Source organism: Drosophila willistoni (genome assembly GCF_018902025.1).
Source record: "Drosophila willistoni isolate 14030-0811.24 chromosome XR unlocalized genomic scaffold, UCI_dwil_1.1 Seg144, whole genome shotgun sequence".
In the NCBI taxonomy this organism is placed as follows: domain Eukaryota; kingdom Metazoa; phylum Arthropoda; class Insecta; order Diptera; family Drosophilidae; genus Drosophila; species Drosophila willistoni.
This window is the reverse complement of record NW_025814057.1, coordinates 7,575,000-7,600,046: the sequence shown is the minus strand read 5'-3', so window position 1 is coordinate 7,600,046 and position 25,047 is coordinate 7,575,000. Positions and strand designations below refer to the sequence as shown.

General features: G+C 36.3%; 1 protein-coding gene across 9 annotated transcripts in view; it reads left to right on the top strand.

Annotated features, from left to right (window-relative positions):
- The first annotated feature begins 23 nt into the window (after window positions 1–23).
- Window positions 24–25,047, top strand: part of LOC6639209 — a 102,074-nt gene continuing 77,050 nt past the window's right edge. For 3 of the 9 annotated variants that reach the window (XM_023181580.2, XM_023181579.2, XM_023181576.2), the window contains exons 1-11: window positions 24–130; window positions 674–867; window positions 971–1,089; window positions 5,079–5,310; window positions 5,704–5,892; window positions 6,013–6,320; window positions 6,588–6,964; window positions 7,055–7,500; window positions 9,218–9,386; window positions 9,454–9,702; window positions 9,773–9,902. In XM_023181580.2, the coding sequence (XP_023037348.1) occupies window positions 24–130; window positions 674–867; window positions 971–1,089; window positions 5,079–5,310; window positions 5,704–5,892; window positions 6,013–6,320; window positions 6,588–6,964; window positions 7,055–7,500; window positions 9,218–9,386; window positions 9,454–9,702; window positions 9,773–9,902 (2,520 nt within the window). Of the gene's footprint in view, window positions 131–673; window positions 868–970; window positions 1,090–2,495; window positions 2,520–5,063; window positions 5,311–5,703; window positions 5,893–6,012; window positions 6,321–6,587; window positions 6,965–7,054; window positions 7,501–8,988; window positions 9,046–9,217; window positions 9,387–9,453; window positions 9,703–9,772; window positions 9,903–25,047 lie in introns of all 9 variants that reach the window. The other 6 variants (XM_023181583.2, XM_023181578.2, XM_023181575.2 and 3 more) reach the window with 6 other exon arrangements.

Genomic DNA, 25,047 nt, shown 5'->3' with positions numbered 1-25,047 from the left:
CGGCAGGCTGTGCCAATTGCGCCATGGGTAACAAATTGAGCTGCTCCTGTGCCCCATTGATGCGCAAGGCCTATCGCTATGAGGATTCACCTTGGCAGAGTTCCAGACGTCGTGATGGCCATCTATTGAGGTAAGTGTGTGTGTGTTATAACCCTCTCTACCCCGACCCAGCCACCCCACTCAGCCCTAGAGCACAAGAGGAAATAAGAAATCCCAATTTAGTTGACTCTTTTGTGTTGTGCCTATAACTGAAAATTCAATTCGCTAACTTTCGATAACTAATTGTGTTCTTCTTTATCTGATTTTTCTTTTCGTAACCAAAATCCAAATCAAAATAATAATAATAAAAACCACACAACCAACTACAACTACAACAACAACTACAACTAAATATGCCTACCGCCTTCAACTTTAACTACTACATCAACAATAACAACAACAACAACCAACAAACCAACCAATCAACAATAACAACAACTTTCCTCTACCTTCCCCCAACAACAACAACATGAACAACTACAACAAAATTTGCACAAAAATTGGATCACAAATCAAATCAAATCCAACTGAAAAACAAAAAAAAAATCAATTCAATTCAATTCAAATCAAATCAAATCTACAACAACAATCAATCAATCAATCTTCTTGTTTAATTTAAATTAATGAACCAAAGTTCGTTCAGGTTGTGGGCTGAGGTCTTCCATGTATCGGCTAGCGGAGCCGGCACCGTTAAATGGCAACAAGTATCTGAAGATTTGGTTCCTGTCAATATCACCTGCATTCAAGATTCACCCGAATGCATATTCCACATCACCGCCTATAATAGTCAGGTGGATAAGATCTTAGATGTGAGACTTGTTCAACCAGGTGAGTGTCGACGATCTTACAATGAGAAATCCAAATCAATTTAAATCACTGACGCTTTTCCTTCTCTACCATCTTTTATTGTCGATATCCTACTATCATATAGGCACACGCATTGGTCAGGCCTCGGAATGTTTTGTCTATTGGAAGGATCCCATGACAAATGATACTTGGGGCTTAAATTTCACTTCCCCTATTGATGCCAAACAGTTTCGCGAATGCTGTGTAAGTATTCTCTTACAGTTTCTTTCCAATTTGTTTTTTTTTGGCCAGTCACAACAAAACAAAAAAAAAAAAATTAAAAATTTTAAAAGCCAAGAAATTCCAAAAAAAAAAAGCAAAAACAAATTCTAATTCACCCCAAATCAAAAACCAAAAATGAGAATCAAATTTGCTACGAAAAAAACCAAAAAGAAAAAAAAAAAAACGATAACCTTAATACCTAAATACCTCAGTTACCACCCATTCACCAAAAACAAAAAGAAAAAACAAACCAAACGAGAACTAAAAAAGAAGAAGCAATTATCAATTTACACTTAGTTAAAATCCTTCCCTTCCAATGATACAAAAACACACCACAAAAACATTAATCAAGAAGAAGATGTAGATGATGACAAAAACGACGACGACGATGATGATGATGATGATAATGATAATGACTATGCTGAACTCTGACATTCATCTAATCATTGTCGTAACTCCTATTCATAGTCACACTTACACAAACACACACACACACACGCAGATATGTACCAACCCACATACCTTTAATATCGACTTTTTCGAAAATATCCAGATTTTATATCAATTCCTTCTAATTAGTTTCCAAAACGAAAGAAAAAAAAAACGATCGAAAATTGTTGAAAAACTTTTACTTTGGGCTTAGTTTTTCGTCGTCTTGTTTTCGATTGGTTTCTCATTTGTTTTTCTCGTTTATATATATATATATACATATATATATCAATCTGGCAAAAGTTAAGTATTTTGTATTATGTAGTGTAGAGTCCTATATCATTTTTATCTTTTTTCTCTCAAAAAAGTAGTTACTTAACAACATACAAATACATCTACACATTGAGACACACACACACACACACACAAACTCAGAACACACGATGAACGATCTTTAAGTATTTGAATTCAAATCAAAAATTCAAATTTTCCTTCTTGAGGTTCCCTCACAAATAGGATTACTTTCTAAAAGAGAGTCTTGAATTCCTTATGACTCCTCTGAAGACTTACGTCAAGCATAACTTTCAACTTGTCTAATATTAATTATGGATTAAGAAAGTTTAATCCAATGCAGACACATACTTAAATAAAGTTAAATGAAGACTTATTCCTATTAGACAAAATTGAAATTGGATATTTGAACATTGTGTTCACGATCGTCTCGTTTACTTGCCACAGACAGACAACATACACACAAAACTTACATTTAGTAAAACACTCGTTACTCGTTACTCGCTACTCGCCATTCTTCTCAAGAATACTATAAAAAACAAGAAGAAAAATACATTAAAACTCCACAACAAAAACCAAAAACCAAAAAAAACTATCTTGGACTAGCCGTCTAATGAATCGTTTTCGTTTTTCTTTCTTCTTACTTTTTGCGCCTCATTTTGTTGCAGGTATCTTACATTGTAAAAAAATACGTTAGTATCGCTTCATGTCTTCCTCTCTTTTCGATTTAAAATACATGCATTACGTACATTATCTACATATAGATTACCTAAGTTTCTTATTTTACTTTGATTCCATAAATATATATAAATGTTGTTCTCACTCCAACCTCCCCCTCCACCCGACAAGAGAGAAAAAAACAAAAAAAAATACGAAATGCAGAAACCCGAGGCAACTTCAGAATCAAAAGTGAAAGAACAACAAATTTCATCATCTTTTATTATTATTGTTATTGTTATTATTATTATTATTATTCTTATTATTAGTGTAGATCTCTCTATCTCTCTGTATATCCCTTCGATGGGCATGATCACCTCTCTATCACTAACAGAGTCTCTAAGTGTTGTCTATTTCTATTTCCTTTCACTCTATATGTGTGCCTTCACCTATATTAAAAATCTCCTACAAATTCTCCTCCTATGACCCACGCTCGCTCACCTACGCTGACTCTCTATATATCTCGAATCGAACAACTCTATCTAACTTAAAGAGAATACAAACTTCATTCCAATGTAAAGTTAGGACCAAAACACACACACATACACACAAAACATACACAGAGAAACACAGACACACACACACACATACACACAGAGACAAAGACACCCGCACACAACCCACTAAAATTTGTTAAATGTATTTATATTATATATACTTTCATTTCTTTTTCTCTCTTCTAAATCATTTTTCGAAATCATTCTCGAAACACGACAACAAATTCAAAAATTCGTTTCAAAAACAAAAAAAAAAAAAAATAATTAATACTAATAATAATAATGTTTCATTTTTAAAATGCATTTCATTTGATCCAAAACAACAAAAAAAAATTCAAACTGTAAAAAATTGAAAAAAAATATTAAATTTAAAAAAAAAAATCACACAAAAAACTTAACAAAATAACACACGACTTTATCTCTATCTTTCTAAACTAAATGAAATCTAACTGTCCCCCTTTAACCCTAACAAAAAATAAAACTTATTTTATTTAACTTACTTTTTCTATGTATAACAAAAAAACAAAAAAAAAAAAACAACTCTTTTTTATATTTCCTTTTGCATTTTGTATGAACAAAACAAATCGAAAACAAAAACCTAAAAAAAAAACAAACCAAAAAATTTATTTCTTTTATGGCAATTTTCAATTGTATATTGATTAATTGATTGATTCACTGATTGATTGATATGATGGATGTTTCCTACCAATATATATATATATGTATGTATATATATATATATATATATATATGTTTATAATGATGAAATGCAAAAGAAAAACGCCAAACGCTTTAAAACAATCGCACGTATCCTGTACTACAATACCGTTACCTATCCCCTACAAACCGTCAACGATGATGAGCCCTAAAAATCCTAGAAATTATCCCCAAAATATCCCAAAAGCAAACTATATACATATGTCTATATAGAGATCCCAAAATCCAATCCTAACCCAGTGGGCGGTTTTTTTAAAATTTGATGAGAACTTTCAAAAAAAAAAGAAAAAAACAAGAAACAAAGATCAACAAGTAACAACAACAAAACGAAAACGAATGAGCGAAAATCATACATATATATATATTGAATAGTTTTATCAGAGAATTTTAATAATATTCTTGTAAAAAGGTTTCTAAAACCCCTGAATAACAACAACAACAAGAAGAAGAAGAACAAATACAAGAACTACAATAACATAGCGCACACAAAGGCTTACAATAAATAATGATTAAATGTTTCGAAACAAATTCAACGAAACACAGGCAATGAAATCAAATCAGATACGAATCAAAAAGTAACCTATTACTGCTACTTTTACCTAAAAACTATATATATATATATATATATAGCTATAGATTAGCGCAAAGCGCTAGCTTATCAAAAAGCAAATATACATACATATATCCTATTTTCGCTATATATTCTCCCTATTATATGTGTGTGTATGTATATATAAGGCAAAATCCTGAAGCTACTTGTTGTATTGTATAATTGCATAAGTGTAAAATTCTTCTTAGAAACAAACAAACAAAAAAATACCCAAAAAAAAAAACCAACTCTATACGTAAACTACATACTATCCTATTCTATATAAAACTATTGTAAAACCAATTTAAAGACAACCAAAAAACTAAGGCTTTCTTCCTTTTAAAAGCGCACTTCTGTCACAAATTGCACTATATACTCTATATATATATGTATGTGTATATATATATATATATATATATTCTCCTTAATAGAAAATAGAAAAACAACTTACACAAAGGCAAAAGAAAAGTACTTGAATATTTTCGCCTAGGCTCCTTGCATTGGGCAATCTAAATAATAGATATGTATATATATATTTGAATATATATATATATATAGACGTATATATATATATGTATGTATGTATGTATGTATAGAAGAGAAACAAAAGGCAGGAGAGACAGGAGACAAAGGAATTAGAGAAAGAGAGGAGAGAATAGAAAGAGAGAACCGCACACCTTGTACCTTGTTATCCCAATCAACTAACCTAATGATAGTGCGACGTTTTACAGTCGCCTTCTTTCAAATTTTCACGAAAGGCCTCGTCGTCGTATTCCCTGAAATTGGATCCACCCGGTGGTGGTGGTGGTGGCGGCGGTGGTAAAAGCGGCGGCGGCAAAGTGAAGGCCAAACGAAAGCCGCTAAGTACACCGGCATCGCCGTCGCGCGTACGCCAAGAGCCCCAGTGCACCTGCATGTCCGCCGAGCAATATGCGCGCCTGAGAACCGATCCACGTGTTAGAGGTGAGAACAAAAACAAATATCCCAAAAACACATATATATAAATCACAAATAAATGCCAAAAAAAAAAATACCAAACTCGGTTACTTCCCTACGTTTTACGTTGGTCTTGTTATTATTTTTAAGTTTTTCTCTTCAACAAAAAAAAACATAATAATAATAATAAAATAAAATATATTTAGATATATATATATTACAAATGCAACAAATACAGAGCTTTAGCAACATTAGGTTAAACACCCCTCCCTAAAACCCCCCTCCAAAAACCAACCACAACCAAAACCAAAATAAATAAATATCCAACAAAATGAATGAGAAGAAAGAAAGAAAAAAAAGAAAATACGTCCACCTCGCGCCTCGCCCCCATCAAACTCATCGCCATCATATTCATTGCAGGTTCATCCACTTTGCCGCGTAATGTCGGCTCTCACAGAATCACCGATGTCGACGGCGGTCAACAGCAGCAACAGCAACAACAACAACAACAGCAGCTCCAACAACAAGGAAAAGTTGTTAGTGCCGTCAGCAGCACTTCGCTATACGATAATGTAGCCCCAGGTGTTGGTCCAATAGGTCAAGGCGGTGGTGAGTGACACACACACAGACACATACACACATACATACACATACACACAGACACAGTAACACATTATCACCTTTGTAACAAATTGAAATTTTGAATTCTTTCGCACACGCACTTTATAGATACTTTGCAACGCCAAATGAAAGGACAGGGACCGGATGGTTCAATGGGTGTCTCAAATGCCGGTGTTAATACAAATACACCTGGCGTAATTGTAACTGGAGTCGGCAGTGGATCCGATATGTGCTCACAGAATCATGTGGGATCACAGGTGGGCAGCGATGATCCAGGCACTTGTCAAATGGATATGGATCTATCGAAAAACGAAGGCACACAAGTTGGTGGCGGTTTGCATCAGAGTGTGGGCACTTGTACATCCTCCTCCTCGAAATCAACTGGCACACGCACTAAGGACTTTGGCGATGATATGGTTAGTTATACATACTTACATACATAGATAAATATACATAGTTAGTATAGTGTAGTGTATAGTAAATGTGTAAACTTGATTTAATTGAAACTACAATATTTGCAGAGGGTAAAGGAACTCACCCACACAAACATACACAGACTAATTACTCTTTCTCTCTCTGTGTGTGTGTGCGTCTGTTTGCTCATACCACTTTTTCTCTCTCCCTCTCTCTCTCTCTCTCGTTCTGTCTGTCTGTCTCTGTGCTCTCTTGTACTCTCCGGTTAGACACGCGATGCGCACTCGCACGACATGCACCAGCACAACGTAATCAACAATAATACACGCCGCAAAACCAAGAGCACCGAGGACATGAATGTCGACACTAGCACATTGAAACGCATGTTAAAACCGATGCCCAGCACCGAGAGCCCGGTTACCTCACCCGAGATGGGGCGACGACGTTACAACTATTATAATGCGAATGCAGCCCAGACTTTGGGGCCACAGCACATGATGCATCAACATGGTGGTGGCATGATGGGTGCTGGCGGTGGCATGATGGGCGGCATGGGCGTAGCCGGCGTCGGCGGTGGACATCACGTCATGAATAACAATACAATGGGTCGTGCCAGTAGTCAGTCGTCGCGATTCTCTGGATCAAGGTGGGCTAATCAAAAACGATTTGCTTTATTCTTTTATTTATTTTGATTGTTTTGATGTTCTTCTGTCTGTCTTCCTTGTTGATTGTATAGATCTTCTCATGAAATTGGTCGCGGTTATCCGCCACGCAATCTCTACTTGGAGTTGGAGCGTGAGCGTAGCTGCATTGAGGGTTCACCACCCTCGGATAATGTCATGTTTGATAATCAATGTTATGCCACAACACCAAGCTCCAGCAATGGTAATTCCGATCAGGATCAATCGTATGGGGGAGGGCAACAGCAATCTGGTCCCGGACAGCAACAACAGCAGCAGCAGCAGCAGCAACAGCAACAACAGCAGCCACAGCCCCGATCTCGCCATCAGCATCATCATGGGCAGGCACCAAATGTAACACCAACACCAGGAAGTCCCACATCCCGACTGCTCCTCGAATATGAAATGCATCTTAGAAACACTCTGGCCAAGGGCATGGATGCCGAATCCTATAGTTTGCATACATTTGAGGCACTTCTATCGCAGAGCATGGAGAATTTGGGTGAGTTTTGTCAATTTGGTTTTTGGTTTCTGCTTTTTTGGTTTGGTTTCGTTAGCGATTTTTGAAAACTTTTCTCCTCCCCCCCCCCCCCCCCCTCCCCATCTTTTTTCGAAAGTAATAAACCTTCCCTCACTCTGAGCAACAAAATAAAAACAAAAAAGAAATTTCGTTCTAGTTGTTGTTGTACCACCCACTAGCGGAACGTTTTCTGTTTAATTTTCGTTTGTTTTTTTTCTGTTTTTTTTTGTAATTCCATTTTCTTTCGTCCACGTAATCGAATTTTTAATTAGCTTTGTTTCAACTTGTCAATTTCGGTTGGAATTAATCAAGTCAGCGAATTGTTCACACAACGTGTGGATATTTCAGTGGGTGATAATCTGATTACACAGCACACTAGCCTGAGAATAGGTGTGTGTGTATGTGTGTGTGTGTGCGTGTGAGCGCTTAGTTTGCAATGTATGTGCCAAGAGAGATAGCAAAAGAATTCAAAGGATTTTAAGCTGCAAAAAAATCACAATAAAACGTATAGAGAGAGCAAAGGGAATTATAGTATTCGTTTATATCGTTTATTCAATTCAAATTGAATTTCGTTTTGAGTTGACTATTGTCTCGAAAAAGGGAGGAGAAATATGCCCCCTGAAATATGCAATAGGGTTAAAAAATATTCATTGTTTTCAACAAATTCCCCATAAACAAAGTTTGCTTCGAGGATTAATTTTGAACCACAGAATATTTCAAAATATAATGTTTTTTTTTTGCAAATTGTGAAATTAGTTTATTAATTTAACTCTTCAAAGCAATTTTATGGACTTTGAGAATCAAATTTCAAAACCTTGGATTTTTAAGTTAGTGTGTTGACTACATTTAGTATCATTTCTTGGGCACAATTTTGACTTAAAAGTCTTAAAAGTTCAACTTATAGAAAGTTTAAACTTGATTCTTGATATTTACATGGTAAGTTAAAGGACTGACACAATTTGTTATTATATTTTTATTTTTATCAATTACTTTTTAAATCTCTCCCCAACTTTCTAAATATTTTATATTATGCATTATAGTTTTATTTTTTAAAAAAGTCATGCCGTTTGTTAGAGGTTCCAAATAGGCTTCTCCTTCTTCTATTTAGCTTAAAGTCCTGCTTAAACATTCTGCTTACCCTATTTAATCGTCCATCATTTATTTCCTATATACAAAATTTTCTTAATTGTTTTTTTTTTTCGCAAAAACGAATCATATGCATTAACATTTCTATTAAAATTTTAATGTAAAACGCAAGAAACAATTTCAAATCAAATATTTATATATATATATATATATACATTTATGCTAAAAATCATAAAATCCACAAATCAAAAAAAATATATATCACAAAATCAAAATGCTCTCCACCACTGACATATATCACCACTACAACAACAACAACAACAACAACAACAACAACTACTACTACTACTACTACTACTACTACTAAACCACAAATATCATCAGAATTCGCTGAAAGCCTACCAGGATCAACACAGCGCAGCCCATATCCACTACGTAGGCGTAAGTAGTTCCATTTCAAAAATGAATGCACGCAACTATCTTAATGTTTTTTATCGTATATCTTGTTTTTGGTATATTTTTATCTATCAGTTAATAAGCTTTGGCTTACCATTAGTTTTACATATTGGCTACATTTTGAAATTTACTAATTAATTGATTGATTGTTTTTTAGCCAATGCCAAATCATCAACTTTACCTTTGCCACCACATCGACCCTTGTCAACAATTAGGGATAAGGAACGCGATCGTGATCGCGATGGCTACTACAGTGATCGAAATGAATTGATACGTGAGCGTGAACGTGAAAGAGATCGTGGTTATCTATCGGATCATAATGCTAGGTATTTTGATATATCATTGATACTTTATCTGTTGAAATTTTGCATTAATTTGACTTGTTTCTTACAGTTTCTCGAATTCACGTTGCGCCTCTTGCATTGGGGAATCGGCTCGCGCTCAATGGTTCCGTCATTCGGATGGTTGGCGTTCGGGTAGCTCTACTATTGGTTCTGGTTCCGGTCATGGCATGATGACCCAACAAGTCCCTGGCTCTGGGCACAAACGTTCTCCCTGGGACTCGTTGCCCTCGTTGCGTCAGGATAGCAGTTTAAATGATTCGGGCTATAAGAGTGCTCGTGCTGATTCACTAGAGCAACGGTATGTCGAATATTGAAATTTCAATACCACATAATTGTTTGTAATTGATGTCATTTTTCTCTTTTGGCAGTGCTGAGTTTATACGTCAGGATAGCTTGCGTTCGGAGTATTTAAGTGATCGTGATTCGCGTTATGGAATTGTACAACAGGCCTCCATTGAGAGCACTGATTCGCGCATGTGTTATCTCACTTCGTCAGAGGTAAGTGGGAAGCTTATGCCCTTAATTTATATATAATTTCATTCCAAATGTCATCAAATTGAACAAAAGTCAGGAACTTTGTCCGTTTTCATATACGTTCAGGTCAGCAAGGCAAAGACTAATAAGTAGAGGATCCTAAATATTTATAGATCACTTTAGTTGAAGATGGCCCTCTAGTATCTCCACTTACCGTAGACATTTCGAAGTTTAGTCATAACTAATGCAACAGCAAATAACAATATTGTTAAATGTTATTACTAAAGAACAAAGATCATAAAAAGGAACAAGTCTGCGTATAAGACTTAAAGTTATTTTACTTGAGTTGAAATTCACATAGAACATCTTCGCATTCGTTTATGAAAAATTCTAATCCTTCACAGACATAATGAAAACCATCTAATTGAATCTCTGAATACAAAAATATTAAGAAAGTGAATAAATGTATAAAATCGCTGATAATAGATCGACATTCTCTATGTCATCTATATTGAAAATGGATTATAAATGCAGATCCTAGATGCAACGATTACAGGATAATAATTTTAAATTTTTACCTCTTTTCATAGAAGCCTAAAAGCACACTACACAGAATTAATAGTATAAAATAATTTGATTAGCTACACTTAGCTATGTATATAGAAAAATCACAAAATCGTTAAAAAATCTTTCAACAAACTTGCCTAATCTCTATTATTGATTTAAAATCCATTAAATTTAATGGCTATAAAAGAAATTGAAAAGCATCGAAATGAAATATTTCATATTGACTCTGGGAAAAGTAAACTATTAAATATTTAAGAACAACAAAGTAATCATATCATAAATATGTATATAACAATTTGTCAATATTGGCTAACTGCAATTTTGCTTATATTGAACAAAGACATATTTCTCTTTTTTGGGCAAATGTCACCATTAAAATGTCCAAACGGCATCCATCATCCAGAAGCAGCAGCAGCAGCAGCAGAAGCAGGAGCGGCAGTGGCAGCATCCTCAACCCCCATTTCCTATTCCTTTTTGCCGAATTGGAGAGAAGCAAAGACTCTTTCCTTTCATTTTTTGTTTTTTTGGTTTTGGACCTACCCTTCTGTAACACTATGTTGTGCTATTTATAGAGGCATACTGGCAACTGGGTCAACCAGTTAGAAGAGAACTCTACGTGCCCGCCCGTTTGTTCAAAAGCTTAACAGCAAATGTTGGCTCTTCCCATACACATCTGTTACAGTCTCTGTTATTCACTCATACAGCATTCATACGTACATATATATATACAAAAATATATATATTTTTTATATAGTACTTAAACATATATATATATATGTATATATAGGCAGGAATATAACAAAAAGAAATACAAAAAAAAAGTGGAGGGAAAGTCAACTACGGCATTTGGCATAAATGATATTTTTAGGCCTTCCTCTTTGCCCCCTACCCCTAGCTTTGCCATCAACATCATCATCTACCATCGTCGCCTACCATCTCATCTCCACTAGCTGTAGCAAAAGAACTCTCGACGAAAGCCTGACCCAGTTTACGTTGATTAAAAACAAACTAACACACACACACCAATACAAAGAGACGGTTGCCAACATTTTCGTGTATATTTGTAACTCCCTAAAGATAATGCCAAAGCCGGCTTTAGTTTGAGGGCGTGGCTTAACCCACACACACACACACACCCACACATGTGTCGGTATATGAAAATTAATTGCCAACTTGCCAATTTGAAAGCCCAAAAAATTGTTCGCCTTGACACTAATTAGGCTTCCGCTTTCATCTAAAAACTCCCAGCCAAGCAGACGCGCTACCCAGTTTCGCTCTTAAGTGTTGCCCTGTCTCTTCCTTCTGAACCCCCACCCGCGCCATTTTGTAAGCTTGAGATGTAACACATCATTTGGCTGCTTGCAATTGTCTACTCTTCCATTGTTACACTGACACATAATTCGACAAAAATATCCTTTCTCCATCCTCACTCTGTCTCTGTCTCTCTCCATAACCTCCTTTTCCAGCATGCCTTAAGCGGCGCATGCGCTCTCTCTTGCATACTCTCTTGCTCTTGCTTACGCTCTTCTCGGTCGGGGGCTTGGGCTTAGCTTTGGGTTAGCTTTCGCAGCAGCTTCCAGAGTAAAGCTTTCCAATTGCTTACAGCTTCGGTGGTTCTCTATCTTCGTACCTCTAGCTGCTGCTGCTGCTGCTGCCGCTGCTCCTGCTGCTACGACGGTTTCTGCTGCTGCTGCTGCTGGTGCTGTTGACGTTGGGACCGACTGTCATTGCGCGCTGCTGCTGTTTTGCTTATAGTGTTGCGCTACAAAAATTTTTCATAATCAACTAAAAAATTTACGCATGTGTGTGTGTGTGTGTGTGCGGTTGTTTAATAAAAAATAAATAAATAATTCAAAAAACCTAACAAAAAATAGAACAACAATCGAAAACAAAAGTTTATAAAACAAAAAGAAAATCCGCACACAAAATATTTGCCTTAAACAACAAAAAAGAAACCTGCAAAATCAGTTCACAATCCCTGAAAATTGTGTATAAACGAAAGTTTCTTTTTTTTAGTGTTATTTAAAGAAAAGAAGGAAAAAAAAGCGGAGAAAGCAAAGGAAAGGCAAGGAAGAAAGGAATATCCAACAACGACCAGAAACAGAAACAGCAGCAGCTGCAGTAACTGCAATTTGCTGTCTCTCTTGCTCTTACTCGCTTACCAACTCTCTCTCTGTCTGTCTTTCTCTGCCTGAGCGTTAGCTCTCGCTCTCTCTTCTTGTCTATTTCGCGCTCGCTGAAAAGTATGCAATGCAATGTTAGCGTGCGTACGTGTGCATGTGTGTGTGTTTGAAAGTGTGTGAAAAATTACTGTTTATATATGAATTTGATTATTACCAAAAGCAGCAGCAGCGCCAACGTGTTCTAGTCAAAAATAAAACAATATATATAGACTAACTTTACGACGACAATAAGCAACAATAATAAATAAATAAATAACATCGTAAGCCATAAAGTAACCAGGCTAAAAGCGAAAAAAAAGAAGACCAAAAGCAATGTAAGCAAATGCACAAATCACAGTGGGTCAAGCTACGATTAAGCCTACTCCTCTTATTGTCATCATCATTATTCTTGTCATCGTCATCCTCATCATCATCATCGTCGTCGTCGTCATCATGCTCATCCTCCTTCTTGTCTATGGTAGAAAAAGGCGATTTCAATTAGGCTAAATCCCAATGTCCAGAATAACAATAATAAAGAAAACCTCGGCACCAGCAAAAACAATAACAACAACAACAACAGCAAAGTGCCAAGTCGTTGGATAAATGCGATTAGAATCACGTTTTTCTTTTTTGTTCCGTTCGTCCACCCGCACCGCACCCGCACCGCACCCGCACCGCACCCGCATCCGCATCCGCGGCGTACCCAATTTCACGTACTCACCACACATTTGTACGTTATGTGCGTGTTTGTGCTTGTTTGGGCACGTGTTTGAATGGGTCTTGTATGTCACTGTGTGTTGTGTTTTGATAAGCTTAAGAGCCGTATATGCGTGCTACGTGTGTGTGTGTGAGTGTGTGTGTGTGCGGTAGTAGTAGACCACTTTTTTGCCGGTCTTTTCTATGGCTTTTATTGACAAAAGTATCACACAATTACCAGTCACATTATGTACAACAACTCTGTGTTCTCTTACTTCCACTCTCTCTCTCTTTCTCTCTCTATCAGTGCCTAGCTATATCCATTTCCATTGTATTAATGCTCCAACAGTTTGCCATAGTAAATCTTTACTGTACTAAATAAACACTCAGCTAACGAGTGTACTCTGCTCTTTTTCCTCTTTCATCCGTTTGCCTGCCTGCCTGCCTGCCTGCTGCTAGCCCCCTCTATAAATAATGTAAATCGCCTGTCGACCACCAGGCGACCGTATTTTAACATGACTCTGGCTCTGTTGAAAGCTTTTACGCTGCCCGGTAAAATAAAGCTTTCAAACTGTTAAGTGAATGTCACGACAAATGGCGGCCTCTGCCGCGACGACAGCATTGGCATCTGTGGGAAGGCTGGACTTAAAAGCTTTACGCTGTCCACAGGATGTGGCAAGAGCTACTGTTAAGCCCACTCAGTCTCTTCTTCTCCCTTCTCTCTCGCTCTCAATCTTTGTCTCTCTCTCTTGCTCTCTCTCTCTCTCACTTTGTTCCTCTCACACCTCTGCTGGATTTTCTTGCTCTCACTCGTTTTTCTTTTGGCCAATGTAATGACATTCTCTTGTTAAAATTGATGAAGTGAGTTGACCTTTTAATTGTAAATTCTTGTACCCTTCTAGTTTGTTTTTGTAAAGCTTTTCTTCAATTATATATTTATCTTGAATGGGTTTATTAAAAAATTATGGTTTTGGTTACAACTTTTTCACTTAACCTAAAAAATGTTCAAACTTGCCGCCAATCAACACTAAAGAAGTCAAAATGGGTGAAGACTTTTGTGATTGGACTTATACAAACATATAGAAATGTACTTCTTAGATTCAAATGCAAAGGGTTGCTCTAATTGAGACTGAGTTGAGCGATCAAATAAAAGTTGTTTCTGCTAAGAACTTTCTTATAATAATACTGAAAACAACATATTTTGAATAAATTCGTAAAAAAAAAGGTTTGAAAAGCCAGTTCTGAGTTTATTATTTTGATATTCAACTCTTTCCTTTGTTGTTAAATGTTAAAGGCTGGCTTCATATCCTCTTTGAAATCTGGTAAAAAAAAAAAAAAATGCTATCTACTAAAAGTAAATGGAAGAAAGGATAGGTTTCTCTTAAGGTATTTCCAAATCGCGCTGACCAGTTTCATAAAATGAAGTTTTGTTCTAGACCAAATATCAATTTGTTTTTTTTAGATTCGCATAAATATAGCATACAATTCGGCGTAGTTAGAAGTTGGACTGCTAATATGAGAATACCCAATTAATATGCAAGAATAGCAAATATTTCATACAAAAATGATTTAAAACTTGTATCAAAGAATATTTCTTAAATACTTCAGCCAAAACTATAACAAAGCCAAAGTAGCCAATATTAGGTTTGAGAGATCTGAACACCATATTACATTTTCTATTACATAAACTGAGAAGCCTTGGCTAACCACTTTGAAGGCTTCAGAACCCCAAGAGTACATGCATAATTTGAAAATTTGATCAAGTTTTTTTTTTTTTTTTGCTCATTTGGATTTTTTCGTTTTGGTGAAGTCAGTGAAATCAGTTAGATGAAGTTTTGACATGTTCCTTTCTCTTTATGTCTTTTTACCCTCCTTTCAATTTTCACCAATAACTTTTCTTGGTAATATTGACTAAACTGTCACATCTACTTAAGTATTCCACAGAAAAAAAAAAACTTTTGACAACCATACAGAAGAGAAAAAAAAGAGCGAAAAAAAAAACGATGAAATGGAAGGGAAAAGTTTTTTGTCTGTTGAATTTTGAAAGGGTTTGCGCATCGTTTTCGTTTTGACGCCTTTGCCTTTCATTTAGCACGATTGATTCGAACAATTCATAATTTGGCTTAATGAGCTAGCATAATTTAAAAGTTATTTAAAATGTTAATAAAATGAATGCAAACAGAAAAGCAACAAAAACAAAAAATAAAACAAAAACGGCGGAGAACAAATACTCCATTTTATTTGTCATTTTTCACGTAGCAGTCAGTACTCGTACCCCAAGAGAGGTTTGTCGCCTCAAAATGATCAATCAAATTGATTAATTACCGAAAAAAGGCGATTTAAAATGGGCAACAAAAAATATGTACCAAAAAGGACATTAATTTATGCCACTCGCGGGGTGTGCGTGTGTGTGTGTGGTTGAATGTCGTCGCGAAACAGCAAAGGACCCAATTAGATAAGAAGTTTGTTTGGTAAAGACATAAGCCACTTTGTTGACCTTTTTTTTTTTTTGTTTTTTGGATATTTTCTTGTTTGGTCTTGGAAGTGTTGTGCTCATTAGCTTTATGTTCTTATCAGAGATGAGAGCGTTCTACCCCCACCCTTTATTTTTCTCTTTATACCCTATAACCACAGAGCGTACGATAAAAGAGAGAGAAAAAAGTCGAATCTATAAGATTCGTTCATAGTATGCAAAAAAATTTAAGGCTAAAAGGCGTTGATATTGCTATAATCTCCTAGATCTTGGTAGAATTAGTCAATATCTTTGAATTGTTAGTCTAAGAGAATGAAATAATCAAAAAATAAATAATGGAAAATAATGTCAAATGTAGAAAGAGATAAAGATATAAAAATAATAATCCAACTGTACTTTATATCTAGAAAAATTAATATTATCGTCGCTATAAGTTGCTTTAAAAAAGGGATAGTTGGATGGGACTTTTGCTTTCTTTTCCAAAATAGTTTTGAACATCTGACTTGAATAGAGTATCTCCAGGCTGTTGCGTTGTCGTCTTCTACGACATTGGTTTTATTCTTCTTGTCTTGGTTTTTTTTTTTAATTTGTTTAATTTTCATTTTCGCACCTTTCATTAAAAGCAAATTGATGGGAAATGTTCAGAGAACAGCTGAGGCTGCCCTCAGGTAGTAGGTACGAAGAAAACAAAAGCTAAAAAACTTTTCCATTCCTTTTTTTTTTTTATCCTTACATTTTGCTTCTTTTTTTGTTGTTGTCCTCGAGGATGCTAAATCATTTGGCACCGTTGAACATTTCAAGCAAATTGACGCAGCAGCGAAATACAAAAAAACCAAGAAGAAAAACGTAGAAAGAAAATGAGAAAAATCGTGAGCTGAGCAGACGTGGAAATTACAATTTGGCCTGCCCTGCCCTATCCTCCATTTCTTTCCCCTATGCCCCACGATGGTCCACCCTCCCTCCCGCTTTTTTTTTTGCAGTGACATTTCAATAAGTGAAGAAACTAATTTTTGTATTACTCAAGCAAAAAGTTTTCTTGTCTGAGAAAATGTAGAAGGAAAGAACATGCGGAAGGGGCAGGTCGTTGATGGTGGCAACGAGATGCGGCGGTGGCTGGCTGGTCGTGTGGCAAAAAGTGCAATATTAATTTGCAGCGAGTGCATTAAGGTTTGAGGGAATGACAGAGGGGTGGCCAAATGGAGGGGTGCAAGGGAGAGTGTGGGTTTGTGCCCTGTCAGCGAAAGTTGGACATGGTCAGTTGGCCAAAAGTATTTGACACAAAAATAACAGTTTTTCTTCGGACCAAAACTAGAAAAAATTGAACTAGAGTGAGCGAGAGAGTCTGAATTACACGTATTTTCTGGCTTGCAACTTTGGGTTCAGTTTCAGTTTTATATTTTTTTTCCTACTCTTTCATCCTACTTTTTTTCGGGCATTATGAAATACTAAAAGCCTTGACTCTAAAGCTGTCAATGTATGTGAAAGGATCTCAGTCTAAGAGTTGGAGTGAAGCAAAAGCATTCGATTCACTTTTCGATAATTCTTTTTCGGTCAGTTCAGTTCAGTTCAGTCTTTTTTTATTAGTTTTTTTTTTTTTTTTTGGCCAAAATGACATTCGTATGTAACACCCCAGATCCATTCGAGGTTAGACTCTTTGCGGTCATCACTTGGCTCTGATGAAAAGTTCTCATTCTTCTTTTCCTCTGACCATTTTCTTGGCCCTCTTCTCTCATCTCTTTTGACCCCGTGGCGTCCATGAATGAGTAGGTGATTGGATATCTGAGTGTGGAGTGACCCTTGCGGCAGGCTTATGGAATTCTAAGCGCATTGCCAAATGCATTTTAAGCCATGGCTATGAAAGAGGGTATTTTCAAATGAAATGAACGAACAAAAACTACTACGAAAAAAAGAAAAAAAAATATTCACGAAAATGAAAATGAAAAAAAAGAAAGTTTGTAAAAGTTCATCGATATCTCAATAATGGTCCGATGTCAGTGTTGTTTCTGTTGTTGTTTTTCGTTTATATTTGCAGCAGATAAGCATCAGAGAGAAAGGAAAGTTTTCCATTTCATCGCTTGCCCTCTGCTAACTAACTGCAAATCTGTCAGGGCTACTGCTGCTGCATTTCATTTTGGCATTATTGTTAGGAGAAACTGCATTCACCCTGAAATTCAAAGAGCCAACTACTAAATTGATTAGCTGGACACAAGATTCACCTAACGAACGACCTAATTCTAAGACTTTAATGGAGAGCTTAGTTCAGGTAGCCCTCAAACTCATAAAATAAAATTTAACTTGGGCGAGGCTGCAGCTCACAGGACGAATCCATGAAGACGTGTCTTGATTTGCCTTTACGAATTGCAAGTGATTAAAAAGTTGTTAAAAATGTTCAAGAAAATTTACAAAAATCATTCCATTGTTTAATCCTTTGTTTAAGCCTTTTATCGAAACTAAAAGCCTTCAATAAGCCGATACTTTAAGGCTAATGAAAATTCATTTTGCTTTATTAACTCAAATGCACTTTAAGAAATGCACTAGTTGGTCGTTCTTATGACTGAAACTAAGCAGAGAGCCAGTAAATTTTCTTAATTAGGACATTATTCTAACAATTCTTTGCAAAATCATAAACTTTAAATCTTTTTGAATACAAAAAATTTCCTAATTAATTTAACATTGTTGAAAAATGTTGGTTTTTTTTTTCTAGAGATACAAATTTGGGAGTTTTTTTTTTTATTGATGGCCAACAATTTGGTTGTTGCTGTTGAGTTTGTTGATGGTTGGGTGTTCTGGAACCACTCCAAGGCCTCTTGTAAGGGATTTGTTGCTTTTCTTTTTAAATACTTACACAACTTTTCACTTACTCACAAGACTTCTGCTTAAGTAGAGAAGTAGCGAAGCAGCAGCAACAGCAGCAGGCAGCCGACAAAACTTTCGAGGGAAAATAACTTAAACACTTCAAGAGCAGACTGAAGACAGAGTCGGTTGGTTGACTGGCTGGTTGGTTGGTAGATGGAGGAGTTGCCAAGTCAATTCTGCCTTAATGCCATACCTTTTACAAATTATACAAATATAATAAAGTCTTTACCAAAGAAACGAAAATGAAATGAAAACCAAGAGAACTCATTTCAATTGCACGACGACGATGACGATGAGGACGACAACGACAACGACAGCGACGACAGGGAGCACTTAACCAAAAAAGAAAAGAAGGAAAGGAAGGAATCGTGTGCGTGTGTGTAAAACGGTTAGAAGTAACGACACTTAGATAACGTAGGACAAGCAGAAGCCGGCAAATGTAAGGGTTTAATCAGTAAACTAGATAGATCAACTAAAAATAAATGCTAACTGAAGACATAGACAGACGTTAAGTTGGGCGTAACTAGACAGAATTGCAATTCTTTTGGACAGATGTTAAAGTTCGTGTGGTATCTTGATTATAAGGTCGTTATTCTGACAATTTAAAGTCCCCTTAATAGACCTCTTCACATCCGAAGAGAAAACAATAAAGAGAAAGTGTGTGTGCAGGGGAAAATCAGAGATGAAAATCATATAGAGAGAAGGTATAAAATGTTTCAACATCAATGACAAACAATTGTAACCACTCAATTTCGTACACTTGGTTCGTTTCTCTTGTAGTTGTTGTTGCTCCTTTTTTTTTTTTTCTTTTGCATATCACACACAAGATTTTTCACAGGTGAAAATCAAGTTACTGAGGTTGTTTCTTGGAGGCTGCTGCTGTTGCTTGATTTCTTCCTTCCTGCCTGGCCAGCCTCCCAGATCCCAGGAAAAAGCAAAGAAACATGTGGGGGGAAATGTGAAAGCAAAAACATGGGTGGAAGAGAGGGTTGGACAAAAAAAAAAAGGGAAAAACAGAAATGGCAAACGATGTCGTTTCGTTTCGTTGGCGTTGCTTGTTCCCTCTGTCAAAAGATTATACCTTGGCTCATAAAAAATAATAAAATGTTCCAAGGAAAAAAGAAGAAGTAGAAGCAAAAACGGCAAAAGGGAAATGGATGCCTCTGCCCCTCGCACCCCCACACTTACCAGCCTCTGGACTCACATGAGCGCACCCAACAGAAAAGCAAAAAAAAAAAAAAAAATGAAGGATTTTCCCGTTGCCCTCTCCTCTTCTTGCTGTTGCTGCTCCTTTTTATACATTTGTATGTAAATGTAAAATGTCGTTTGGTATTCGCGACCTTAAAACTGCCGCTATGTGAGTGGGAAGTGGAAGTTCGAGTGCGAGTGCGAGTAAAGGGGGCTGGGTTGGGGGGGATGGCTGTTACCACCTTCATCTCATTCTTCTTCTTCTTGTACCCGCTGCTACTGCTGGTGCTGCTTCTTGTTCAGGCCTCATTTTGGCACCTCGGCACATTTTTTGTGTGTTGGCCCTGGTAATTGGCATGTGTTCAGCATTTTCGCTCCGTTGTACACACTTTTTCGCACAGTTTGCAGTTTCTCCCACCTCACTTCTTTATTCCCATTCACCTCCCCTCTCTCTCGCCCGCTTGCTCTGTGGGTGTCTCTTTCGGATTACTTGTAAGCTAAAGATATGAATATAATTAAATGTTACAACTACATTTTTACACATTTTTCCCATCCCCTCCTCTGCTGTATGTGTGTGTGCGTGCCTGAGTCTCGCTTTACAGAGGTGTTTTATGCTGTCAAAAAAGTCATCAACTAAATTGGCTTAGAGAGGGAGTGGGAAAGGAATGAAGCGCGGCATAAAACTTGAATGCCAATTGTGTTGTGATTGTTCCTTTTGGGGTTCTTTGGTTGGACACAATTAAGATTAGCCTCTTAAGTTGGTGAATTAAGTTGTTTGAAATTGAGAAATGCCCCCCTTCTGACACACAAAAAAAAAAAGAAAAAAAGAGAACGAATGAAAAACTTCTTAATGAGCCAAAAGGCAGATGGCAAAAAAAAAAAGAAATGGCTAAAAATTAATTTCAAAAAGAATCAAAAGCCAAAATAAAACTGCTGCCAAACAATTGCACTTTAAACTGATTGATAATTCCATTTAATTTCAGTAAATTTGTTAGTTAAGTAGCCTTGGCAAACAATCGGTCAATAAAATGGCTGATAGAATTTCCTTTATTTAACGACAATCTCCATACAAACGAAGCAAAGGAAAATAGAAGGCAAAATACAGAAAATGAATAGAAAATTAATGATGCTTCTGTCAGTGAAAGGTTGTTGCCAACTCGTATCTGGATAAGTAACTAAAGCTTCTCAATTACTTGGTCATACGATTTGGTCAACATCGTAAAACTTGTACATTTTGTTAGGAAAACTAGTTAAGTCCCTTATTAAATTTGATTTTAGTTTATTACTTAATTCCTATTGATATTAAATGTCACAGAGAAGACAGACAAAATATATTTGGCAATAAAACAAATTGCCAAAAATCTAAAATGCATTAAATCAAATTTCAAACACAAAATTTTCCCTCTACGTATGAGTAATGTTTTGCAGTAAATTTCATTGCCTACTTTTTTGGGGCATTTCATAGTCAGAGCATCGAGAACTGACGAAAGAGTTAGAGATTTGTTCAATGATAATTAAATTTGCATAACTTTTGGTTGGGATTGCAATTTTTGTTCAATTTCGGTTTGTCATCGAATTTGTAGAGAAAGCGAGCATCATGTCGTATCATGTCACATCATTTGTTTAATAAAATATTTAAATTAATACCAATATTTACATATTCAAATTACATTCAAATAACTAAACTAAACTAAAAATGTTTCTTTTTCTCTGTTTTTCTTTCTTTCATGCTGTCCGTTTTACAGGTAAGTTTCGATATGAAAACATTTTCAATTTTAAACTGAAATAAACTAGACGCAAGGGGTAAGTACAGTTTTGCAGTAACAATAACGTCCACATAAAAACTGCAACGAATATAAAATATCCTTGCTACAGTTTGGATATTACTCTTTTCTGGGTCTTTAAAGACTTTTTAAATATTTTAAGTGGCATACAGAGACTTCTTTATTTATTTATCTAAATTATCTAAAGATTAAAATAATCATAAACTTTCTGTTCGATATGTCTGACAAGGCTCGAAAGAAAGAAAGGGTATATATAGTGGAAAATTCGAATTGGCTATATTGAACTGAAATGAAATTTATGAGCGCACGGGAAAATCTTGTTTGTTGCTTCTAATTTATAGTCAGTTAGTTTGGCATAAGCCAAAAGCAACGAGGAGACACCTTAACGGTCAGACAAAGAGCAAAAGAAAGGAAGATAGAGCATGGCGAATGGTGGATAGAGACTGAGACAGCGGTAAGGGGCAGTGGCAGAAAGAGAGTCAGTAAGTTAGATAAAGATAGGGATAGGAGAGGCGGATATCCGCATGCAAGCCATAACTCAATAAACCATTGTCCGCATTTCAAGGAAGAAGCAAAATAAAACAAAAGAGCTAAAACTAAAATCCAGCAGCAGTCAAAGATACAATCAAAATGCAGTGGCAACAAAAAAAAAACCAGAACAAACAGACAGACAGACTCAAAGAGAGAGAGAGAGACAGAGAGAGAGAGGGAAATAGAGAACCAGTTTGAGAGAGACAGACACAACAAGGAGAAAGAGATTAGAAAAGTAAACAAAGCCAAGGCAATGGGAAGCCGATGTGACTCCACTTGAAGCTACCCTATTCCATTGAACCCCGCCCGTACCAATCTTTCCACTACGCTTCTCTCTTCTGACCTCCTGCGCTGGCAAAGAAATAAACATTAACTGTAATTTAGTAGAGCATTGTGCTTAAGCGGCCAGTCTCGGGTTTGCTTTTCTATTTTTTTTCTTCCTTTTTTTTTTTTATTTTCTATCTCTTTCTCTGAAATTATGGCCCATTGTACAGCCCAGTCAGCCACGCCCCGTCCCGCCTCGAGTCCGTCTGTCTGTGAACGGTTTTGGGTCCAGTTCTCAGTTAAGTTTCAAGTTGCACGAGGCATTTCGTGCTGGTCAAAACGCCAAGGGGAGTCCCATGTCCCAAGTTTCCACGACGCGCCAGAGAGGTCAGAGTTGCGGCTGCTGTCAGTGGAGCAATTGTTATTTGCCTGCAGAGACAGCATCAGTAACACAAACACACACACACACACATACACACACACGGACAGAGGGAACAGAGACACAGTCACAGACAGAAGCGTAGACATAGACAGTAGCTAGCTTTAGCTTTATAGACAAACTACTCAGTTTTCACATTGCCAACAATTAGATGGCAACAGCAGCAGGAGCAGCAGCATCTGGCAATAGATATACATGGCGAACGATACAAAATACACTGCGAAAGGCGGGAAAAAGGTTTCTTCTAACCATCCAAGTGGTCACTCTCTGGGGGGATCGGCAAAAGGTTCAAGTAGGCTTAATTTGTTGCTCAAGGGAATCAATTTAATCACCGCAAAAACTTTCTACACACACACACACAAAAAGACACAACAATCAAGTGACTTAATGTTGAATATTAAAAGGCAAAACTTCAAAAAAGTTGCAATATATTTCTCCTAGTGTAACCGATACTTGAATACAAATGGCAAAAAAAAAAAAAAAAAAAGAAGCGATAAAGAGGCAGGCAAGCGGGCAGGAAGAATAGAGAGCAAAAAAAAAGAAGGAAAAAACGAAGCAAACACACAAAATAGCAAAGCAAATATGGCTGATGCCGCCGCCATTGCCGCAGCTCAACGTGGCTCGCTGGTGTGATGGTCGTGTGGTATTGGTGGCGGCGGTGCTGATGATGTTGGTGTTGGTGGTGGGGCATACGAAACTCTCAACAATAATCGACAACAATAAAAGCCAACAACACACACACACACACGCACACACAAAGAAGACTAAATTGTAGTGCCAGTTGGCCCACTATTTAGATTGCTGTGAATGCCAATATGAACGAATTTATAGATATGAAAGGATAAGAATGTGAACACAAAAATGAAAACGAAGATGGATATGAACATGGGGATGAGATAGACGATTAAGTAGATGGAAATCATGATAATGAGAATATAACGATAAAGATGAAGAAAAAATAGCCACAAATATAAAGCTAGATATAAATAATAATTATAGACAAACCGATGTAGACGAATAGGATTGCATATATTAAAGGTAGACATATGGATGTCACAAGATGAAGATAGCTAAGAAGATAAGCTAGACACATGAAATTAGATCAAAAGATGAAAAAAAGAGATTAATACTGAAAAAAATCAGTTAGATAGATAAAAAGATGGAAATAATATATGAATATAAATTGAAGAAGATAAATATTTAACTGAAAATAAATTTAAAGACTTATCTTCATATTGAAAACTCAAGGTTTAGTTTAAAATGCGATAGATATGAAGCTAAACATTAAAATGGGATAGATGATTAAAGATTGACTTAAAGATGATTAGGGATTTAAATCTGTTATCAGAAGTAGGCGAAAGTAAGTAAATAAGATAAAGACAGAGTTGAACATAAAGATTGAAACGAATTTAAGAAAGGTATATAAATTTGTAGCTAAAAAAGAAGAATTTTCAGCCAAAGCAGCCAAATTATACAGAAAAAGTTTGACAATGATTGGAAATTAAAATGAAGTAAGTAAGTCGTCTCGCCGACTTGGGTATACCATACACCAGGTGAAACAAATATTTAAAATTTCGAAAACCAAATGTATGTCTATTAAATTGATTTAACATGCCTCATACCATGTGCTATCTCGCTCTACAAACACACGAGCACTCTAGCGCCGCCACTAGCCAACGACCAATTCTGCCCTTATGGATCGCGTAGCAAAATACGTTTATACTTATATTTTGTATGTTTCTTGTCCGATTTCAATCAAATTTGGTAGTTTGATAGAAATAGATAAGATTTATTAGTCTGCCAAATTTGATCGCGATGGTCAAAAAATTGCAAGAGCCAATCGGTTTTTTCTAAATTATGGAGGCGGAAGTGGGCGTGGCAACATATTAAAATATATGTATTCTGCGCGCATACTAAGCCAATATACATACTAAATTTGGTGACTTTAGCTTTGTTAGTTTTCGAGAAAATCAGTTTTGTTTAATTTTCGGGGGCGGAAATGGGCGTGGCAAAATTTTTAAATAGTCAATATCTGCGCGTCTATTAAGCTAGCTTACATACCAAATTTAATGTCGGTAGCTTTCATAGTTTTTAAGAAAATCAGAGTTATGTAAATTCCGGGGGCGGAAGGGGGCGTGGCAAAAAGTTGGAACAATTATTTTCTGCGCGCTAACTAAACAAGTATATAACCCAAATTTGATGTCTCTAT